Raw genomic sequence first — 23,804 nt, 5'->3', positions numbered from 1 at the left:
GCAGTCGCAGCCCAAAACCTCTACATGAACCTGACATGAACATCACCTGTGCTTAGACAGATGCTGATAAAGAAAGCAGAGAAAATTAAAAGGTTTTAGGAAAGGCATTTAACAAATTTCCAAGCAGGCCATTTTATGTACATTTGTGTGCCTCTAAGGTAGCTGTTAAACTCATTTAATGTCACTTCCATGTCACTCAATCTTAATCTCAAAATAACAGTTTTTAGCTTTATTTTGGAAAATCAATCAGTCAAACCTCTTTTTGTGTTTCCATTCATAATATTCCATAATAAATGAATAGATTAAAAAGCTTTTTCGCTGACAAGAGCGTAGAGACACTGATAACTGGTGACTGTACACAGTAAATTGTTTTATAATTCTCTAGGGCTGTAACCAACTCAGAATTAGATTTGGCCTTTGAATATCAATATTTGACTATTTGTTCCTTTTTTTACATCTAGAGATTGAGAATTTAATTACGTTCAGCTGGATGTTCAGGCTGACAGCAACAGCCGGTTGTTGCAGGTAATATAGTTAACGCTGGATCTGAAATGTTTTGCTGACAGTCGATATCAAGCAAAAGAGATTGTATCATATTAAGTAGCTGTGAGCTGTAAATTCACCACTTCTACGCTGAGGGCAAAGATAACATTATTTCTAAGCCTGACAGGGCAGCTACCTCTGTGTCTGCAGCTACCTTTCTGTCTGCAGCCTCCTGTACCATAGAGCAGCGTAAAAGCGAGGGGCGCTCACTCTGCAGCTTAATCTGGGGACCAAAACATCCCCAAAAGTACACTGCACACTTACTGAATAAAAAAACGTTAAGGAATCTCATTTCACTGAAGGGTCTCCGAGTGATGATCCAAATCTCCAACCTTCATGGGGCAGCCCTTTATTCTCTGGATTCATCACCACAATACAACAATTTCCATGATGCAATTTTTATATAAAATTATGTATCAGAGACTGTTATGAAAATAACTCTATTTGCGTCACTGTACTCCCTCTGTAGGATTCTGATAACCCTGTGAACTCAATGCATAATCCATGATATATACATATGACCATGGATTATGCATTGAGTTCACAGGGTTATCAGAATCCTACAGAGGGAGTACAGTGACGCAAATAGAGTTATTTTCATAACAGTCTCTGTTATTGCAAGGAAACGGCGTGAGCCCCGAGGGCCGTGAGCGGTGATCTCACTGTCCTGTCATCAACAGAAAGTCAAAGGTCATGTTATTTTCTATGGGGGTTGATTCTGCAGCCTCAACATGCAGCTGCAGCATCGTGGCTTCACGATGTACTGAGAAACGTGCACATCCGCTCAGCTGGCCTACATTCGATTACGGCCCCCTGGGTGGTTCCCTGCACCCATGAGGACATAAAAATGTGGTTTTGTTTTACAGTTGTCTCCCTCCCCGATGATCTCATAGTAAAATGACATCAGAGATGTGGTTTTGGAGGGGGAGCAGTGATGTGCCTGTCTGAGTGTATGCAGCAGGACAGAAGATCGATACCTGATATCCAAAAACTGAACACTCATACATCAGCTCTTGTTAGGTGAAATAATCCAATAAGCTCCCATTGATTTGACACTTTCCAGATATTCCCTTTACACCATTTCTCTTGTGTTAAAGTATAATTTGGGTATGCATGTCCAGGCGCCGTTCATCCTTCAGCTCCCTGGCTAATCCAATTCACAGTGTGCTGAGGAGATACTGAGCTCCCCAAACTGAACTTACAAGCCACCACTTCTGTTCTCATTCTTTCTTTATCTTTTTTTCCTTTGCTCTCTGTTTTCCCTCACCCCTCTCTCCCCTATCGTTTCTCTCCCTTCTGCCTCCCTCTTTATCAGTTTTTCCCTCTTGTAGTCTGTCTCCCCCCTTCCATCTGATACCGAGCCCTCCTGAGCCCTGACACTTAACAAGGAAATAGACGGGAAGGAGAGCAAGGCTTCACAGAGACTGTATCTTGATTTAAAATCGAGGAAGCAGAACAGATGCGAAAGTTGCTCAACCGTCTTACTGGTTCAGTGTGGTTTACCACAGAAATTTGTCTGTATACGGTGACTTATGTCTATGGCAGTGGTTCCCGGCGGTGCCCACAAACATTTTTTTCATAAGGATGGCCAGATGGGGACACTGAAAGTCTTAGGGTGGCACAACAAAGCAAAAAAAGCAATAATTGAATTTCTGAAATTTGCTTCTGCAGTTGGAGTATATTAAATGAAAACAGGGTCAATATGGAGAGTTATGGAATCTCTTTCTGATATACTGTGTTTTCTTATTTTTACAGTACCATCGGCCCTTGTCGGCTTTTTCTCAGCCCATTCATCATGTTGAATTAGGGTCGGAGATGTTGGAGAATGGATTCACTTTGATTCGGTTCAGCCCAGCACACGAGAAGAGAAATGGCAATGAAAGTAAACAGCCAAAGTCAAGGGATTGTCATCAGAAGAAACTATTTATAAAAGGTAAGATAGCTTTTCTTCAGCCTTTGAGCACTTTCGCAGAAACGTTTCCTGATTTGGTTGTCGTTCACTGGGGGCGACAAATATGCTTTGTTCTTTCAACCGTGGGTTGTGTTGTTAACGTGCTAACTACAATTCTACAATTCTACAATTTCATTTAGCAGACACTTTTATCCAAAGCGACGTACAACACAAGCAAGAATTTAGACTTAAGGAAAAAAACCCTTAGTAAGTGCAAAAAGTGCTTCAGGTGTGATTGGTCACAGGTATTGCCGTCTAGTGGCAGAAGAAGTGCCGCACAGCCCCCCCCCCCCTTTTTTTTTTATTTTTATTTTTTATTTTTTGTAACCAAAGTAATAACCAGTAGCGATCTCAGCATCTGAGATTCAACAATCTCAGTATCACTACTTACGATGACAGTCAACATACAACATCACACAACTTTGTCAGTGCTAGATAATCATTAAGTGCTGGGTTTTGGACCATCTGACTTAATCTACCCCAAAGGGCAAAGAGGGGAAGAGTCAGGTTAAGTGCCTAGGTGTTCTCGGAACAATTGAGTTTTCAATTGTCTCTTAAAAGTAGAAAGGGACTCAGCAGAACGCACAGAGTTTGGAAGTTTGTTCCACCATTTGGGAACAACAGAAGAGAAGAGTCTGGCTAGAGATTTAGAGCCGTGCTGGGCTGGAAGCATCAGGCGTCTTTTGCATGCAGAGCGTAGTGGGCGAGAAGGAGAGTAGACCTGGATCAGGGATTCCAGGTAGGCTGGAGCAGTTCTTGTGATAACTGGCTAACTAGTAACAGCTCTGTCTTCTGGTTTTCCTTTTTGAAGGATAATTACGGACGACTTATTGCCTCTCGTGCAGGTGCAGAACATATGCTCTGGTTGGCTGTTGGCTATAGTCTTTATGTGCAACTTTTTGGGCATGGGCAACATCAGGTGATGTTGTCGGTTTCCGTTGCCACTAGTGAGTCTCTGCATTGAAGGAATCGCATACTGATATTCTTTGTTTCCTTATTTTACAGTTAATAATACTGATTATCTGATGTGCATGGATTAATACTGGTACAGTTACTATTTGAGTTTCACAACAATCCTTTAACATGTTATAGGGCTTGGTACTGTCAAGAACCTCACAATTCAATTCAATTTCGATTCTTTGGGTCACGATTCGATTTGATTTCGATTCGATATTGATCCAGTTGCTTTGATATTCAGTTGTGTGTTGATGTCTGCATTGATTTTGAACAAACTGACACCAAAACTTATTTTATCATTACATTATTCTTTACTAAAATAAAACTTAAAACTAAAATGAATTTAAAGTTCAAAAAAGTGCATATTTTGCCTGAGCCGAACTTAATAAAAGTAATAAACATTTATGCAGGATTTGTCAGCCTGCATTAGTGTGTGGTCCACAGCTTTAGCGTTAGCAACAGGCTGTAAAACATGGACCCCTTTGAAAATGGCCATGCCAGTTGTTCCATCACCAAAATCTACCCTAACTTTGGAGTGTTATTTAAGCCGTCTCTTAAAAAGCTATGAAGACATTGATGATACTGATGGTTGCCACAGGTTTTCTAGTTTCACTTCATACCACTATCTTGGTGCTGGCTTAAGCAGTTAATGTACCACAGCCTCTTAAAAACAGTAATATTTGCCTCCAATTATTAACACCAGGGGGCACCAGTAGTGGTTCTTAGCCTAACCAGTTATCAGTAAGCAACTGCAAGATAAATCTGACAGCTCATGAGAGGATCAAAGGGATAAGGAAAAAGACAAACAAAACTCTGTTCTCTTATTCATGTTTGTCTTATGAAATATTTAAAATTTTCACCTCATCAGGCTTGCAAAAATCTCTCAAATAAAACAAACTGAGAAGGAAAAATCCCTCTTCCTTTGAACTGGTTTTAAAAGATTATGAGCCAAAAAGGTTGTGAGCTGTCGACCTACGTGTCATCCAGGCCATATCTGTTTGACAGTTTGTTGTTTTAGGGCGAACGATGTTGGACTGCGTGAGTTTTTTTAAGCTGTGACATTGGGTGACTGGGCAAAATGGAGAAATGCACTCTGATAGCCTCCTCAGTGTCAACAAAAACCAAACAAGACTGTATCCAGTTTTGTGCTCTGGTGAGCCAAAGGGAGTCACTGAGCTACACAGAATAGCAGTAAATCGGGTGTAAACATGACACAAAGCAAACCAAGTGAAAAAGTCACGGAGGCCAATGAGCAGGGCAGCTGATGCACTAGCCAAGGATGAGGTCAAGTCACTGTAAATTAAATCAGTGTGGTAAATAGCTCTTCTTCTTAACTGAGAAAGTAAAGCTTTTTGCTACTGATGCATTCAGTCCACAAAAAGATATGGAAAGCAATTACTCTATATATCATTATACAAGCAATCATTACGTGCCATTTAAAACTGAGTCAAATGAAAGAGATGTGACCCTCAAAGCAGAAATGTTGGAGACAAACTGGAAACATGCCGCCAATGCCAATTAGTCATAATAATGACACAGTTCTTTCAAGTTTTAATTTTGGTCTGTGTCTTGTGACTCTCATCTCAGAAACCATTGGTGACTAACTGAATGCACCTCATTATGTTATGTTTATGTGTTTTGAGCGAAACATAACAACTTGCCCGCAGATTGTGACTCTGATGTCCAGAATATGGAGATAACTCTGGACTTTGCTGGATTAATGAATGTTTGGCTTCTGAGCTTGTTGGCTTTTCTAATCAGCACAATTATTGCTGGTTTGTGTGCTGACCATATATTAGAGGTAATTGTGTACTTGTCATATCACATTAGAGCAGTAATACTTAACTTCCAGCCTGCGGGCCACATCTATCCCCTGATAGGGTGCCGAGTTGATTTACACTGGGAATTCGTTTTGTAGTTTTAGTATACATAATGTGCCAGAGCTCATAAAACAGCATTAGAATAGAACTTGTTTATCTAATAAAACTACAAGTGGAGGATCCCTGCACACCCCAACAGAGGTCCTTGCTCAGCCTCTGATGTCCTAAAATCTGAGAAACATTCACACAAAATCCTAGAAATGTCCTGAAATCCAAGAAACGTCCCAAAATCCTAGAAATATGCTAAAATCTTAGAAATGTACTAAAATCCAAAAACATCCTGAAATCCTAGACGCATCCTAAAATCCTAAAACATCCTAAAATTCTTAACACATAGGGCTGCTGTAACTTGCGCCTGGCATCCTGTCACTTTGCAAAAGTGGCCACCAAGAAAAGCAAGTGTAATATCCCTGCTCTAGAGCTTTGTGCAACAAATCAAACTGCCCCTCGTCTTGTTGTTGTTTTTTTTTTCCAAATACACAACCTGCTGTGACCTGGATTTGCAGTGACTGAACTGTGGCCTGACCACTCCTACTGACTCAATGAATATTTAAGAACTGTAGCCATACATATGTTTTTTGCACTTGGTATACTGTCCTGGCCATTTATTTTGTATAGATACAGAACTACAGAGGACCAAGTACACTTCCCTGTGGCATACCATAAATACAAGAGTTTAACATAGTGAACAATGCTTAAGGGGACACAATGTTTCCATAGTAGCACTGTTGGGTCAGGACTGCATTACTGGCGGTAATCCCCGAATAAGCAGCACTGCTAGCTAGCTCCCACCAGACTCAGGTGGTGCTTAGGGCAATAAACTGATAAATACCAAAATTAAACTAGAGACTGACATTCATAATTTGTAAAAAAATATTTTCTGCAAATAACCCAACCAAATTACAGTGAACTATTGGCATCTTTATTGAAAAATTTTATTGTTATGCCATTTCATCAAGTCTTTCTTCATATATGAATCAGCAAGATCTCTCACTAACATGGGTCAAACATTTATTATGTTTCTCTCAAAATGTTTTTGCTGTTGCATATAAAAGTAAATTTGAGACAAGGCTGCCTCGGTGGGATTCTGTCTAGACGAGTTATCTTCTCGACTTTTATTTTAATCAACTCTTTCACCCGCTTTCAAACTAAAAGCATCTCCTTGCATAAATTACAATATATTTATTGAGAAGCAGATTTGTGATCTGCAATCTCCTTTTGCACAGGTGGGAAACTAGTTGCTGAACTCAGCTTTCATTTCCTCGGGCTTACAGGGTGTCAATTGGTACTCTGGACATTTGAGATCACCCAAACTTCTCCTGTAAAGCTGTTTATTACTTTACACACACATCTTCGATTACCACTTTCTTTCCCCAGGTAGTAAATACATTTTCTTTCCTTGCTGCAGTTTTTGTTTCATTGTAATTTCATCCCACTCCTTTGCTTTGTTTGTTTAAATGACAATTCCTCTGGTGTACGTTCTTGCTCATGACAGCTCAAATTATTTCTGTCATCCAGGGAAATTAGCTTCTTCTCTCCTTTATTTTCTTCTGCATGAGGGGCACCCACAAAATTGCAATCCATGGCATTAAGCTTGGAAATCAGTCCTGCTCTGTTTTTTACATCCTGACATTTTAAGGTTCAGTTCACCCAATAGATGCTGTCTTATGTAGCATACTCTGGAGATTTCTGCCATCACCGTGCTACAATTGCGGTGGATAATAAATGTGTTTGCAGTGCTCAAACTGAAAAATTCAGCAGCAACATGCAGAACAAACTAAAATTAATCCAGATAAAACTGCTGACAGCGAGTCTATGGATCGCTCTCCCTCCCTCACATGTAGGCGTATCTTCTTGTCTAAGCTGCTACTGTGTGTCATGCAAACACCGAGCGAGCCAGTTATAAGCACCAGGAAGAGTTGGTAGGCCCCCGGAGTGTAATCTGCTCCGGAAAGCCTCCAACCACTTCCACTCTACTGGAAGAGAGCATGCCTTGGGAGGGCAGACACTCTTGACACTGACTCATCTTGTGTGTGCAAAATGGGCCGGAGAGCGAAGTGGGGGTGGGTTTGTGGTTAGTAGGGCAAGTTTAGTGCGGCTCACACCCTGAATTGACTGATTGAGAGAGACAGAGTGACGCTCGGCTGGATGAATGGAAGCCCGGGTGGATTTCATGCCCTGTGAAAGCTCCTTTACAGCGGGAAGAGAAAAAAAAAAAGAAAAATCACATTCCAGTGGAGATGGATACACTTAAGCTATAGATACTGTGAGGAGATTAAATGAAAGTGGAGGCACTGCAGTAAAGTATTTGTGTTGCACGCATCATCGTCGGCGCTATCATCTTTCAGTGTGACATGTATTATAATGTGTGGGAGTGTTTTTTTAATTCCATAATTCTGTCAGCATCCTGTTTTCACTGAAATTTCTTACAGCATTTCCTGCCAAAAACTCAAATACATTTGAATTACATTACAGTTTCCTATCTAGAGGGCACTGTATAATAATACAAATACAAATACTACAACAACTACTACTACTAATAGTAGTAGTAGTGGGTAGAGGTAGTAGTAAAAACAATAACAACAACAACAATACTAAGTGTTATTATTGTAATTAAAATATTTTTATTTCTAAATTATTATTAGTTACATTTTTTATTTTATTCTGTATTTATGGTAGAAATAATAAAAATAATAATAATAATTCTTATTATTATTGTAATTATTATTATTATTAGTAGTGGTAATAGTAACAACAACAACAATAATAATAATAGTTATAATTAAAATTATTTTTCTCTTTAAATTATTATTTTTGTTATCATTGTGTATCTTAATACATATTTATGGTAATATAATAATAATAATAATAATAATAATAATAATAATAATAATTATTATTTTTATTATTTTTAGTAGTAGTATTAGAGGTAGTAGTATTTATTTATTTATATTTGATTGTTTATTCCTATTTATTTCTCATTTGTTTATTTATTTCCTTACTACAGGGTACACACTTATTTTCATTTCAAAACTTTTTAATGACTTTTCAGTAACCTATAATAATATTTCCATGACCATTTACAACTGTAAACACAAACATTGCTTCTTCTTAACAATAGCAGTGGGGCATAGCATAGATATGGAAACTTTAACATCCATAACCCTACATATTAAAGGTCCAGTATGTAGAATTTAGGGGATATATCTGCAGAAATGGAATACAATATATTAAGTTTGTTTTCTTTAGTGCATAATCACCTTAAAATATGAATCGTTGCGTTTCTGTTATCTTAGAGTGAGCCGTTTATATCTACAAAGGGAGTGGGTCCTTGTCAACAGAGTCCATCATGTGCCGTGTTTCTACAGTACAGACAAACCAAACACCGACTCTAGATGGGGCCATTTGCATTTTAGCTTCAGCCACTGTAGTTAAAAGCCGCCCACATATCAGATTCAAACTATATTCAAGCATAATTCCAGCTGGTGGTGGAATCTCATGACTTTTCCAAACCTGGAAAAGTCATGAGATTACAGCATTTTGCTGTGGAAACCCTGTTATGAGAGGCTGGCTATGTTCTAATAAGCCCTGCAGGTCTTTTTATTTATTCATCTTGTTTTCTTGTCACTCGTAAATGTAAAAAAAAATCAATAAAATATTAATCTGCACAAAAAGGTCTAAAAATACAGAGCTAAATAATGGATATGACATACAGTACAAAGGTCCGGAGATACAGTACGCTTTGTCTGTTATCGGTTGAAATTCATGTCTGCAGCCATTCAAAGCAGGTCAAGTGTTAAACTGGAAGTACAATCGTCAGGAAGTTATATTGCTGATAACATCAAATGGCTTCGCTCCCATCGCTCCACAGCTCTCAAATCCAATTTGTAGAGCAAAGCTATTGACACGGCAACACTCCGAGCAAGTTCAACCCACCGCTGGCAACGCTGAAAGGCAAACGGTGAAATACAGCGGGGCTCGCAGGGGCAGTGTTTGTACAAGGACATGATCCAATACTCTACCACCTCATTCACAGGCGATTTCCCACGAGGAGACGAGCGGCTCCTGCCTGCAGCTCCCTCTGTCTACACCAACTCAAACCAATTCATCTCAACTCTTTGTTAAAATATCTGTTGCTCCTGTTCGGTTTAAAAGACGAATTAAATCATTTTGCATTGTAAATAAAATCTAAAGCATAAAAAGATGTGGATGTGAGGGTGTTTAAAGAAATATTTCACTGTCAGAAAGTTGGCCTTTTAGTAAAACTAGAAACTGTCTGTGCAGTAAAAAGATGCAAATACTTTTGAAATTGGTCACATGATCTGTTTTGCATCAATTTGCGTCTTCTGTGGAGCTTCACTGCTTTGGGGGGAGATATATCTAAGCACTTGTTATTTGTATCACTGTTTTGATACAAAGCTGGCAGAAAATTGGCAAAGTATCCCTTTTACTTTCACCATGTTACGTGGAAACTCAAATATAAAGCTTTCAGTCTCTTAGATGCAGTTTTCTTTATATACTATAAAGTAAAGTAAATGCCTCTCTGAGGAACTGGAGGAAGTCTAATTGAGCTTTGAGCGCACATTCAGCTTCGTGTTTTAACATCTGGATAAATAAAATCTGTAGCAGCTGCTGCAGCAAATGTGACTAAAACTAAATGAATGTTTTCATGTCGCCTCCTAGTTAGTTGTGATTTACTCAGTTAGCTAATCTCCCCCTCCACTCCTCCTCTCAAATACCCTGCCTCCTCACTCTGCGCATTTAGGAGAATCACACATAAAGCAGATTGCCTTTTTTTCTTTGTAAAGACAAACAAAAAAATAGCCGTAGTCTCTGTCAACAGCTGAGTTTTACTGTGCGTATTAGACTCACGTGGTGAGCAGCCAGCGAGACTGCTTGGCGAGCCCGAGACAGGCCAGCAGGCAGATGATCAGGTCCAGGATGAGGAGCAGCAGGTAGGTGAGCCACCTGCAGAGACAGACACAGGCGGAAAATTAAACTGCTGCTGGTAAATGTGTGTTTTGGCAAAGTAAGAGAGGATTTTGTTAAAGGGGAATCCTGGTTGCATGTAACATTGGTGTTATATGGTGTAGTTTGTGCCAAAATTCCTATCACTTATAAGACAACTGTACTGTAGTTCACATGCTGTTTGCTAAACCTCCGCTCATAGCTTAGCAACTGTAACTAAGCACATGAGGTTTGTCATGTAATCAATTTTTCAGAATTTTTTTCTTTTATCGCCTACCAAACAGAAACCTGCTATCCATTTTATTACACACTACAATAGTAAACTTCAATGAAAAATTCACCACCTTTTATTTGGATGTCCAATCTGGGTTGATGGTAAATGTAGTCGATTGAAGCACTGATTTCCTCATTGTGTGCTATAATGACTGAGTGAGGTTTTTACAGCTATAAAATCAGATGTTTTTCTTGCATCCACGGAAGAAAAAACTCTGCAAACGACATTATGCGCCTATAAATATTTCACACAGTTACCACAGAGGTGGCATTTTTGAGCTACCTGCTCTTCATCAAGTTAAAAATGCAGACGCACACCTTCAAATACTTACTACACCAGGTCACCTGACAGATACCTCCCATTCATAAATGCTTATGACAAGAAAGAAAAACGAAAAAAACGAAGGAAAATTAAATAGCCAAAACAGGTATATGCACTTAGGTTTAAACATTTACTCTGCAGTCTTCTTATATATATATATATATGTATATGTTCATAATATGTGTATACGTGTGTGTATCTATATATATAGTAAAATAAGACTTAAATCACATTTTTATTTGTAAGATTATACTGAGGTTAACAACTAAATCCCACTATATGAAAACAACACTGCTTTTTATCGCCATGTCGTCTTCTACATTGCTCATCCACTGCAGAGGATGCTTTTTGCCTAGGACCGCCTTTTTCTGCACGATACGTACCGTACCAGAGCAAAAGCCTTTGACTGACCTTGACCGACAGATATAACCCGAGTTGTTACAAACCGCAAACAATTTTAAGTCATTACAGCTTTGTGTAAACGACAAGTGGGAGTTGAAAACTAGAAGGGTAGAGTGCCCCACTTATTTTCACCTCAACAGACACATGCTGTCATCTGAGGTGTGTGTGTGTGTGTTGATGCTTGAGGGTATAATCCTGTCGAGTTTTGCCCTCCTCGGTGTACCCATCTGTTGTGTGAGCAGTGGTCAGTCTGTGAGTGGACACACAGAAAGCCTGTCCAGATGGTTAATAATGGATGGACTCAAATCCATACGGCTGAGTGTTTTTTCTGTGAGAAAGACTAGAGGAGGAGGGTGGAAGTTACGTCACCTTTTCACTCCGATTTAACAATCTATACATCTAATTGAATTCATTTTTCCTGTTTTTTTCTGCCTCATCTCTTTCTCCACCATCACTCCTACATCCTTCTCACTTTCTACAGTTTTCTTGTCTTTTTAATAATTTATTTTATTTCCCACCCATCTGTGTCTCCATCACTCAGCAGCATCCTTCCCACATCTCCCTCATGTTCTCCTCTACTTTCTTTTCTTCCTCCTCTTCTTTTTCCCAACTCTCTTTAATCTCCCTCCTCTTCGTCTCTTTCCCTTTCAGCCCCCTTTTCTTCCCCTCGTCGCCACCTCCTTGCTTATTTCTTTCTCGTTTCATCTTTTCCCCCTCTTGGCAGGGTACAGTTTGAGGAGCCGGGACGTCAACATGCACACGGAGGCTCTCGGGTGACGCTGCCACCGTGTTTGTCTGTGTCATCTTAATCCAATTAGAGTCAAATTGAGTGCGGAGACACGTAGGGGATGTGAGGGCTACATTTATGTGTGACAGAAAAGTACAAGTCCTCAAGAAATTGTGTCGGAGAGCAAGAAGCAGCTCCGGATGTTGAGTTTGAGAGGTTGATAAGGATAATAGAAATGACATTTTATTCAGCCGCCCTCGCAGAGAGCTCAGAGTCACCGTCATCTACGAGTTGTAGTTTTATGGGCCGGCTGACCCGCACTCACCACGAGACCCCTTTATAAAGCCTATCACATCACACCATGTCTTTTCTTTTTAATGCCGTAAAATCAATTTTATCTTTTTTTTTTTTTTTATTGATTTTAAAGAAAATCAGGCAGAAAATTGAAGAAAAAAGACAGATTTGAATGTCCTGCTCTGGTCCACACATCTGTCCTTTTCCTGTTTCCCTCTGATCTGGTGTCATTGTTGTGTTTCTGCATTGTTGCCTTTACTTAGAGGCCTCTTTTTTTGTGTGTTCTTCTAATTTTGACAATGTTGGGTTTGCCAGAATCAGCACAGATGGGTTGGCATCTGAAACTTGACATTAATGCATATTTAGTTTGTTTGGAGTTAGCTGAATAATTTATTTCTGAAATGAAATAGTAGGTAATGAATAAAATTTTATGAAATAGTCCAGGAGATATACGCTGTTTGTGTCAGATTCCTCTCACACGTTATTTTATGAATATCATTTTTTTCCATCACACAGGAGATTTGGAGCTCCACATGCTTGACTGATCAGGTTGAGAAATGGCACCTGCTCCGTATGTAGATCTAAACGGCTCGCTCTATCACAAAAACGCTACCATTCTTATTTTCAGGTGATTATACACTAAAGAAAAGAAACGTATGATACTTTCTTTCTGCAAATATGTCCCGTAAATCCCACACACTGGACCTTTAAGTGTAATAACTCCAAATGCACAATAAACCTAACCATCAAATGTAAACTTAGGAACTGTAAGAGTAAATATCAAATGTATTTAAGAGCCAAAATCCCTAAAGAAAATACACATTCCTTAAAATACCCGAGCACTGCAGAGCTGGAGTGTTTCTAGCTAAATACATACTGATGTCGTCAACGTTAAAAACTGAGAGAAAATTAGATTAAAGGATGAATAAGAATAAAGCTTTTTTTTGTTTGTTTGTTTGTTTTTCAGTAAAGCAACATGACAAACAGTAAGAGCACGCTTGAAAAGTAAACTAAATATTCCAGGCAGGATGAGTGCGACGAAGACAGACAGCCAGCTCTGACTCAACAACATTCAGACTTTGATGACTCAAATCAAACACACACACGCACACGCACGCACGCCCGACCACAACTGTTTGTCGGAGCATGAGGCGGTGATAATGAGTCCATTAACAGCTTACAGTGTCTGGCTGTCTGCTCTCCGTTTCCTCTGTTAGTGCGGAGCTATGTGGGGTATTGAATTATCGGCAGAGGAGAGGAGTCACACAGCAGATCAATACAAACACACCAGCCTGTCTGTTACTGCCGACTGCACAGAAATACGATCAGACCGACACAAGGACGAGAAACTGGCGACGGGCCTGTTTCTGCTCCGAGACGATAACAGTGTGAGTTTAATGAGAGGAGACCTGGCATATAGCTCTTACTGTAGCTCTTAAGACTCTTTGTATCATAAGGGTCTGTAGTGTTGATGCAATGATTATTTTAGATTTAACCCTTTGATACCAGAGCAAATCAGTTTGATTTCTTTCGAAAACATGGGGAAAAAAATTAGCAAGAAATTAGCAAAAAGGTTGAAAAAATATTCCCTGAAAAAAAGAAAAAAAAAGAAAAAAAAATTAATGTTTTTCTGTAAGAGAAAATCATATAACATAAGTTATTATGTTATATCTGTACTCATAAATATTAAATTAATCTAATTAAAAATATGCTTCTTTGGACCCTTTCCCTTAATTTATTGGATAGCTTTGTCAATCCTCCCCTTTAAAAACACCTAATATTTAACTAATTTTCTTGTCACATTTTACTAATTTCTTGCAATTTATGGCACACAGTAGCTTTTGAAATGTGTCAGAACGCAGCACAAAGAAACATTTTTTTTTGTAACAGAAAATCATATAATACAAATGATTAAATTGTATCTGTACTTATAAATATAAAAATTATATAATTATAAATATGCTCCTCTGGACCCTTTTCTTTATATTCTTGGATAATTTTGCCAGTCCTCCCCTTTTTAAAAAGACAAAAAAGATAATTTTCTTGTCACATTTTACTAATTTCTTGAAAGTTATGGCACACTGTAGCTTTTGAAACACATCTGAACGCAGCACAAAAAAAAAAAGATGGTGATCCTGGTTTCAAAGGGTTAAACACCTGACAGAATCACTGTCGTGTCTGCCAGTGACTTCACATCCACATAAATGTATGACACACACACATGCAACCACCTGATTTCATCCCATCCACTAAATGTCATGTGATGTATTCAGGTCATAAAGTAAGTAACTACCCACACATGAATTATCTATTTAATGCACATTGAACTGTCAAGTTGCTCAGTGATTGCAGCCATAAACGAGACATGATATTATGAGTGGGTCTTGCATCACGAAGAAGCATCTATATTTAATTTTAATTTATAGTATTTATATTTGATCATACAAATGTGATTCCTGGTATATCAGTCTTCTCTCATGCTAAGGTCCCAAATAAACTAGTTTAGAAAAATGCAAGTTGTTCCCAAGATATGAATAACCATATTTATAAAACTTCTCTGCTGATTTGCATTTAGACGTGAATTTTTGCCTCCCACAAAAATGTGAGTGCACTACACCCTTGAAAATATTCATAGCAACAGTAAACAAGTTTTGAGGGAAATCCACATCTTTAATTTTGTGCTCTCAGCTCTGGATGAGTTCCATTTTTGGCAGTCTTCTCTTCCTTTTTAACTACATTAGAAATTTAGACAACCGGAGCATCACCAGCATTATGAATAAATAACGCTTGTGTCCAGCCTGTGCTGTACAAGCCCAACTCATACCGTAAAACTTCAGTTAAAAGCCGAGGCCAGATTAAATGCAGATTCCCTTTTACTAGCTGGGTGTTTCTTCACGTTTTGACGAATAAATGCGAGTTCATTGGATATAAAACAAACCAGCCTGAGCCAATTCTTAGCTGCTTAGATTGTGCATATAAATATAAATATTTAAACTTTTGTCGGTATCGCCATCCACAGTTTAATTCTCCACAATTCAATTCATTTTATGGAAACAGGGAAACACCAAAGTATGTTAATTTATTACTAAAAACATTACTTTACTAAAACTATTTTTACAAGTTCAGAGTCAGATTGTCAGTGAGCATCTGTCACCCTAATTTTGGTCACGTCGGCCCTTGACGGCTTTTTTTTCTGCTGATTCGGGTTGTTGAATCCGTGTCTGAGACGGCGGAGCTCATCAGTGCCAGAAATCACTGTGATGAGTTATGTGTGTGTGTTTTTAGATACTGCGCTCTTAGCAGAAATGGTTCGTAATTATTTGTGTTTTTGTTTGCTAGTACAGAGTAAATATTATTTGTCCTAACATTGGGTTGTGTTGTTAATGTGCTATCTGGGATACGAGCATCTTGAATCCGTCCTGTCAGTCTTCCCGTTTCAGTGTCAGTGTGGTGTGTCAGGGCCTTAAGAAGGGCTACTGGTATTTGACATGGGTGCGGTCTATCTTTGTCTCTCTCTGCGCATCATCAGTAGTACAAGTCATATTTATACTGATTTAAATAAACAAATTTGATGAAGTTTTTCCCATCTTTGCTGAGCTTTGAGTCCCATGTAGATGCCTGTCCCAAAAAAATAGGCCAGTCCAGTCCAGTAATTCCAGCACATTAAGCCCTGATCATTTTTCTTACCGTGCATTTTTCTGTTCCTTACCTGTAGTACTCTATGTTTGCCGTTTGATCAGCGATCATGGCCAGGTCGACTTTAGCCTCCTCCCAGTCGGGCAGGCCCAGCAGCTGTTTGATCACATTGTCGGCCATCTGCTGCATGAACTGCAGGGTCTGCACGTAGTCGCCCCGTGTGGCGAAGATCTCGTCCAGCCGGGCGAGGTGCTGGTGCAGGCCGCTCTTCATGCTTCCCATGGTGCCTGTCACCTGGAGGGCAGAGGAGGAGAGGAGATGAATGGAACAACTGCACTGCTGCACGGAGCGAAATATCAAGCACGGCAGCTAATTAACTGAACCATTCATGAGGCATAATAATCAGTGTAATAATCAGTATTCAGATGATTTATTTAAGTGACAGTATTAATACTGCCCTATGAATATACTCTGTTACAAGAATAAGTCCTGCATTGGAAATGATACTTAAGTAAAAGTAAGTAAGTATAACCAGGAAAATGTATTTAAGTATAATAAGTAAAAGTATGCAATTCAGAAAAATACCACAAAATTTCAAATTTAAAAAAAGAAGAAAAAACACCCCAAATATCAAATTATAAAAAAAATTCCAAAACTCAAACTTAAAAAAAATATAAATAAAACACCCCCTAACAATTATTTAAAAAACACAGAAAAACATTTTAATGTCTATAAAAAAATAGTTTGCATGTAATTGTCCATGAATCAACTGATTGGTTAATGAACTTGCTTGTATAAACTGTTTGGTTAATTTGTATCTTAAGTATCTTAAGCTGTCAGACAAATGTAGTGAAGTAAAAAGTAAAATATTTCCCTCTGAATTGTTGTGGAGTAAAACATAAATACTTGAGTAAATTTAGTTATATTCCATCACTGATAATAATATATGCATTGATAAGTGACAGATAGTTCATGTTTCGAGCAATATTCTGGAAACAGAAAGGCAGAAGTTTTTAAAAAGCTGCCAAAAAATTATATCCTAAAATTCTATCGGCAGACTCGTCTTTCCACTGTGTCCTGCTCCTGTGTGGGTGCCTTTGGTCAACTTTCCTGCCTGAGAAAGTTCCCCAAAAAAAAAAACTGGGCAAAGGTGAGGTGAGCCTAAGCATGAGGCTGGTGTGTGCAGCGGAGCGGAGAGAAGGGACAGAGTGGGAGAGCTGAATATTGAGTGTGGGTGTCGGTGAAAAGGTCCGTTTTGAGTAAACATTTCAGTTTGGAAAACAGCCAAAACTCGAGAGTCGAGATGTGAAATAGTAGGCTGGAGATTTGTATTCCACGACTGCTGCTGTTTGTTAGACTCCCTTTCCAAATTGATATCGCATTAATGAGAACGATAGACTGTTTACCTGTTTGAGCCCTGTAATAGTATAGAAACTAATCCATCCCCCGCGGGGAAGTGTGATCCTCTAAAGAACAAACACAACTAATACACAACTCGCTTTTTGTTTTTAATCATCAGATTTTTACGTATTCAGCCAGATACAGCAAAAGCACATTATCTTTGTGGAGCAAACATCTCCTGTACAGACCTTACCCATTTCCTTGGGTTTAATTACTCTGTTCTTTGCCTTGAAGGGAGAAGTTGTTTACAGGGAAATGGCATTCACGGAGACATCCCGCTATTTGATAATTAAAAAGAGTAATAAATGCTTCCATTCAGCTCTGGGTACTTGGCATTCACAGGAGAGAAAAGTCATATTGTTGCTGTGTTTGTCAGGCATGGGATTTGCTGGAGCCGAGGCGAGGAGAGGTTGGGTGGAAGTAATTAGTTGGGTTTGCATTCAACGGTCGACCCACACCAGATGAGTGCAAACAGGACTGAGAGGCTACAGCCATGCCAGCGGCTCTGTGATACCCCTTTTCCACCAAAATTAAGGTTTTTCACAGGTAAAACCTGCTAAAAACAGGCTATAGACTGCTTTTTCATTGCAAGTAGAGTAGAGCTGTGTACACAGTTCTGCAGCAGACAGGTATGCCTTTCTGTGTGTGTGTGTGTGTGTGTGTGTGTGTGTGTGTGTGTGTGTGTGTGTGTGGGGGGGGGTCTTTTTTTGCTGTAAGATCTACCACATGTGAACATAACATAACATAACATTTTTTTTAATTTTTCTAGCTAGCTGATTCCCAGCTCAAATACTGACACTTCGTCATACCCTTCAGGGTCTCATAACGAAGCACAGGGCCCCTTTTAACATCTTTATGATGCACAGTTGCAACATTTGGTTAATTTTGTAGGCTTACCAAACAAACCTACTTGGCTATGCTTAAAACAAATATATCTTTTGGGGGTTAAATTAAGGATGCTTGTTCTATAACAAGGAGCTGACATTCTTGCCCTTTAAACTGCGCCAGTTGCTCTCAGCAGAAAGTATTGTTGTGGAGGGTTTAAACTGGAGTTAGTTCAAAGTCTAGAGCGTCTCATAAAGACTCTACAGTGTCTCTGTATTGACAATATCACACACTAAGACACAGCAGCTATTTAACGTCCTGTGGGTGAGTTTCGGCTGATAGAGACATGAATGAGTAGAGTTAAAGCAACATATATCACTGGCTCATTGTTCAAACAAAATCTGAATATTTGCAAAGTTACTATCACACAAACATCCTGAACAAAGTGGCTTTCATACTTCAAAATGACAAAAAAAAAAAAGAGCCGTACTGGAGCATCCACTGAGATCACATTCACAGGCCCGTGGTGCTCTGTAGTTATCTGATCACTCATTGATACCGCTTTCCTCCTCAGACTGAGCAGATGAAATCGCAGATGAGAAATGAAGGCGTGCCTCCTGTGTGAGAATCTTATCTAAAACGCCCGGGGAGACAGCCAATATGGCTAATCTCTCCTCCGTCTTGGTCTGATCCTCACCGTGTAAGTGATCCGCACCGATCAAGAAGATATGATTCCCAGTCTTCTCAGTCTTTATCTCAGTCTCATGTTTTGAGGGCGCCGAGAAGCTTTGTGTGCTTCGCATCTTTCAAAACAAACAGTTTGCAGAGGAGTGTGTTTGGTGCAAAGCTTTTTTTTTTTTTTTTTTTACTTTTGCCGGATATTCATTAATGTATGCCAGACATGGCATGTAGTGCCTCAGCAATGCTTCAGACTATGGGTTAAAGTGTAAAATACCAGATTAAGACCGAGCAAACATCCAAGGTTTACCTCCAATATATTCTGCACTTGTCCCCTAATCGCTTGATATATGAGCCTCGATGAACGTGTCTGCTAAAGGTTAAAATACGGGTTTAAACTTTTTCTCCTGCTCTAACTGGATGTCTCTGCCTGATGGTGGAGAGACCTTTCTTCAATTAAAATTGAATGCGGGAGCTAGAGCGTGAAATGGAACATGGGTCTGAAGTGCCTCAGCAGCTCGGTCACCACAAAGATAGAGACCTTCTTCACCGCTGGGTAACGTAGCTCAGCTGAGCATCTCTTTAAAAATATATCCTCTCCTTTTCTCCCTCTATCGGATATGTGATGACCGCAGAGCTTTTAAGAGTTTGTCCTGCACAGGTTTGTTGATGAGACTGCAGCAGGCGTTTATATCGAGACCTTTGGGAAACCGATGGTCCATGCAGCAAAGATTGTTAACCAAAGGAAGGAAGTGGGATCGTCACGCTAAAAATGGTTTGCAGTGAGCGCTGCGATGCAGCCGGTCCGACAGCTTAATGAGTGTATTTAAGATGTTAAGAGAGCGAGAGTTCACACGCAGGTGAAAGTGGTTTGGCTACAGAGATGACCTCTGAACAGCGTCAGTGCATTCCCTTCAGCTGTACATGAGAGTGAGAAAGTCAGTTAAAGTGTAATTCAGTCATGTTTTAATTAGATATTAACCCTTTGATTTCTGAGAGACATCACTTTTATTGTGCTGTTTTCAGTTTTGACCTGATTGCAAACTGTGTGGGTTTTTTCGTTTGTTTTTTTAACATGGGGTAGATGGCAACAAGCAACTTGATAAGAAATGTTCTACAAATTGCAAGAAATTAGTAGATCCTGAAAATTATTTTTAAAAAGCTAGAGAAAAATGTATAGGGGAAAAGAGTCTCTTTCAAAGTTTTGTGCAAAGATTGGACTTTGCTGAGCTCTTCCAGTGACATTTCATATTTCTGTTTTAAAGACTGCAGCTGTTCTGCATGGCTGCTCTCTCGCTCCAGCTTCATGGCTTCATGATTTTCTTTAGGCTCTCCCATCTGCGGGTCCATGAGTCTTGCGCTTGTCCGTCTCCTCCTGGTAGGTGAGGCGGACCTTGTCCCACTCAGCCTGATAGAAGGCCTGTAGCCTCTTTTTACTATTTTTCCGGTAATTTTGTTGTCATTTTTACTTACTTCTTGCGAATTTGGGGATCATTTCTTTTTTCGTTGCTCATTGCCTTCTTCCTGTGATTTGTAAGAAATTAAGCAAATTTTCTCAGGTTTCAAAGGGTTCAAAGTCTATGAATTGTATCCAGTTCCAATCTGAAAGAAATCATCAACTTCTCCATCACATATATGAATACTTCCTATTTCCTAAACCCTTGTGGCTCTTCCCGAACCACCTAAACTAGAACAAATTATGAGGCAGAAGAGCATGATGCAAGCTTTCCGTATTGTAACTGAAATTACTGTTGTGAAGACGACAACAGGAGTCATATCAATACAGTATGCTTGATGTTTGCAATATAGTCAGTCTATACATCCCACAGGGAGCAAGCAGCAAATCCTCTGAGTTTATTCCATATATCGCCCACCTGTATTTTCACACAGAGATGCAAAAAACCATCCAGAGGCCTGTTGAATCTGGGAGCTGGCCAGCCTGAATGCTTTATCTATGCTGTAACGGGACTGATGTGACATTTGAAGTGTTTAGCCACACTAATAATAACTCTATTGTTTGGAGATGGGTGTTGTGAGAGGGTTTTGGCAGCCAGCAGTCACCCAGCGGACTGGGTCGACGTCTGGGTCAGTCACTTAGCATTTGGCTGGAGCTCAAACATGGTTTGGAAGTCGGCCCAATACATAATTACAAACATGCACATTTTCATAGCATTCCCATCATAAGAGTTTTGTAATAACAAGGTATTCACAACGGGAAGGAACAATTATAAAAAAAAAAAACTGAAATGAATATTTTTTGTCTTTTGGAGAGAGGTTGAAAGATGATGAATGTTGTGATAAATGTTCCCAGCACTCCTGATATTTCACCTCGCTCTCTTTTTGTGTGCACCTGCACAAAAACTCCACGCAGACGGTCCCAGTAGGCCCAGGTGGAGCTCAGACATTCCTGCTGTGAAGCGACAGTGCCGACCACTGAGCCGCCGTGCCGTGTGTGTCTGTGCACTCGCATGTTCACAGTCTGACCCTGGGTTTTGTCCAGGAAAAATGATTTCTGAGAAATGGCTCTCCTCAAAGGAGTTCAAGTATCTTGGTGTGCTGTACACGAGGGATGAGAGCGAGATCTACAGACAGATCAGTGCAGCGTCGGCAGTAAAGCTGGATTTACGGTCACTGCATGGGGTTAACTGGAGTCCAGCTGTGGTTATCTGCAGCTTAGGTTTTGATTTATAGTTGTGTCGTGGGCTCATTCATATGGACTAGACTGCGAAACCACTGTTCCTTTGTGTTGAAAGGAGTCAGTCGAGGTGGTTGAGGCATCTGATAAAGACAGAAAATGATGTGGCTGTGCAGTCTGGTCTCACTCCCAGGAATCGGCATTAGATAAAGACACACAATACATCTGTATTGTCCAAGTTTCAACTCCAATTTAAACCCGTTCCCATACGTATAGTATCAAGAGTGAAGGACTTTGACCCAGGAGACCAGTGTTTGTGTCACATGTTAAACTAAAAGTGTAACTAATAACACTTTGTTACAGTACATAAGTATTTTTTGGGAGTACCTGTGCTTTACTTGAGTTTTTATATTTCTGTCAACTTTCACTTTTACTCAACTGCATTTGCTAGATTTCTTTTACTTTTATCACAAAATGACTTTTGATACTTCAGCACACTAAATATTAGATACATATTAACATCTGAACTGGAGACAGAGTTAGTTTGTTTCCAGCTCACAGTGAATAAATCTTTACTTTGAACTGCAGTTATGGCATAACTTTCTGCAGGCTGGTAACGACTAATTGTTGACCGGTTCACAGCAGAAACATCAATACTTATTTATACTTATTTAACTTTGATAAAAACATTACTCATTATAGCAGTACTTTATTTACCTTTATGACAGCAGTACATATTTTGACTGTATTATAGCAGTACTTTTTTGAATTAATTATTTCAGTATTTTATTTAATTTTATTATAACTGTACTTTATTTAACTTTTACATAATACTACTTTATTTAACTGTGAAATAGCAGTACTTAATTTGAATATGTCATTTAATTTAATCAAAAAGTACTTTTTTTAACTGTGTAATGGTAGTACTTAATTTGACTTTATTTAAAAATATTTTATTTAACTTTACTTACTTAATTTTATTATAAAACTACTTCATTTCTCTTTGCTGTAACTGCAGTTCATTTAATATTTTTATATTTTAATAGTAGTTTAGAGATTTTAAAATATTGAGATATTTATCATGTATTGGAAACAGCCTAAAAATATTGCGATACTATATTTTAAGCTATATCACCCAGCTGTATATGAAAGTTGATTGCACCTCTCTCAGTATGCGAGTGTTTTGTTGCTAAGTGAGTTTCTGCGTGTGTTCATAAACACATCATATGCATATATTCCAGACCGTAACTAATCATGCTGTCAACAGAAGACGAGAAAAAAAAGCATCCTGTGATAATGAGTCTAACTTCCTTCCTTTCCTGGCTTATATACGGCGTCTTTAGAAGAAAACTCACTTCTAAACGCTCTTGTCGCTGGGCTAAAAGGCATTTGTGTGGGCCAGAGGGCAGTGAGGCCTTCATTGTCAATGATTTCAATACAGATTTCAATCCCGACTCTGCCAATCAGACAGGCTCGCATTGCGCCTTGTTCTTCCCCATCAAACGGCTTTGTCTTCTGGGCTCATGGTTGATTAGGTGGGGGGAGACTGGGAACTGTGTGTGGCACACTGGGCTCTTTGTCCAACCCGAGAACGAGACTCCTTAACAGTCTATAGCTGAGTGCAATGAACTCACTCATCCACACACACACATACACACACACACACACACACACACACACACACACACACACACACACACTCACATGCATAAGCTGCTAAAATAAAGTCCACCATGTCCAATTATGTGTTTGCACGAGTTCACACGTCCCAGAGGGACGCTCTGACAAGCCTTCAGATGAGCTATATGTTAATGATTTCTCTCCTCTTGCTAATATGACTTTGAGAAATGAACGTGGCTAAGTGCTTTACAAGAATAACAGGAGACAATCAGCGAGCAATTCGTGCAATCTAGACATGACCAAAGAGACGAATCTCTCTGCGTTAAGGTGATACAAGCCTAACACGTTAAATCGATTAAATGGAGTAAATCAAAGGGGCTAACATGTTTATGGGCTGCGTTAAGCTTGTTCACGCACGTCACACGCGAACTAATCCCAACTGACAATCTACAGCAGCTCTGATCTTCCAACATCACTAATCACAGAGTTCTTACATGTTTCCACTTTCAATTATTTATAAAGTGCATCAATCGGAGCCAGACTCTCCATTAATATCTGAGACTGTTTTCCCTCATCCTCAGAATAAGAAGTTGTAAAATACTGCTGTGTGCTCTGTTCGCTTCTCAGCGAAGTGTTTGTTACCGAGGCCACGTTGAGTCACAGCACTAAGTGGCTCACATACCGCCACATTA

At 39.3% G+C, this 23,804-nt stretch overlaps 1 protein-coding gene and 1 long non-coding RNA gene across 3 annotated transcripts in view; one reads left to right on the top strand and one right to left on the bottom strand.

The window, feature by feature from the left end:
• Positions 1-23,804, bottom strand: part of ttyh2 (tweety family member 2) — an 80,426-nt gene that overhangs the window by 20,040 nt on the left and 36,582 nt on the right. For both annotated transcript variants that reach the window (XM_088069895.1, XM_042508500.2), the window contains exons 4-5: positions 16,027-16,247; positions 10,204-10,299 (exon numbers count right to left, since the gene is read on the bottom strand). In XM_088069895.1, coding sequence (XP_087926021.1) covers positions 10,204-10,299; positions 16,027-16,247 — 317 coding nt within the window. The remainder of the gene's footprint in view (positions 1-10,203; positions 10,300-16,026; positions 16,248-23,804) is intronic.
• Positions 1-23,804, top strand: part of LOC148186298 (uncharacterized) — a 163,064-nt gene that overhangs the window by 104,182 nt on the left and 35,078 nt on the right. The window contains exon 3 of the long non-coding RNA XR_015774959.1: positions 2,299-2,476. This is a non-coding gene — a long non-coding RNA (uncharacterized LOC148186298). The remainder of the gene's footprint in view (positions 1-2,298; positions 2,477-23,804) is intronic.

This window comes from Plectropomus leopardus, chromosome 19 (genome assembly GCF_026936395.1).
Source record: "Plectropomus leopardus strain MGB_pleo_1.0 chromosome 19, ASM2693639v1, whole genome shotgun sequence".
NCBI classification, from domain to species: domain Eukaryota; kingdom Metazoa; phylum Chordata; class Actinopteri; order Perciformes; family Serranidae; genus Plectropomus; species Plectropomus leopardus.
Note: the sequence above shows the minus strand (reverse complement) of the source record. Positions and strands in the feature narration are given on the sequence as shown.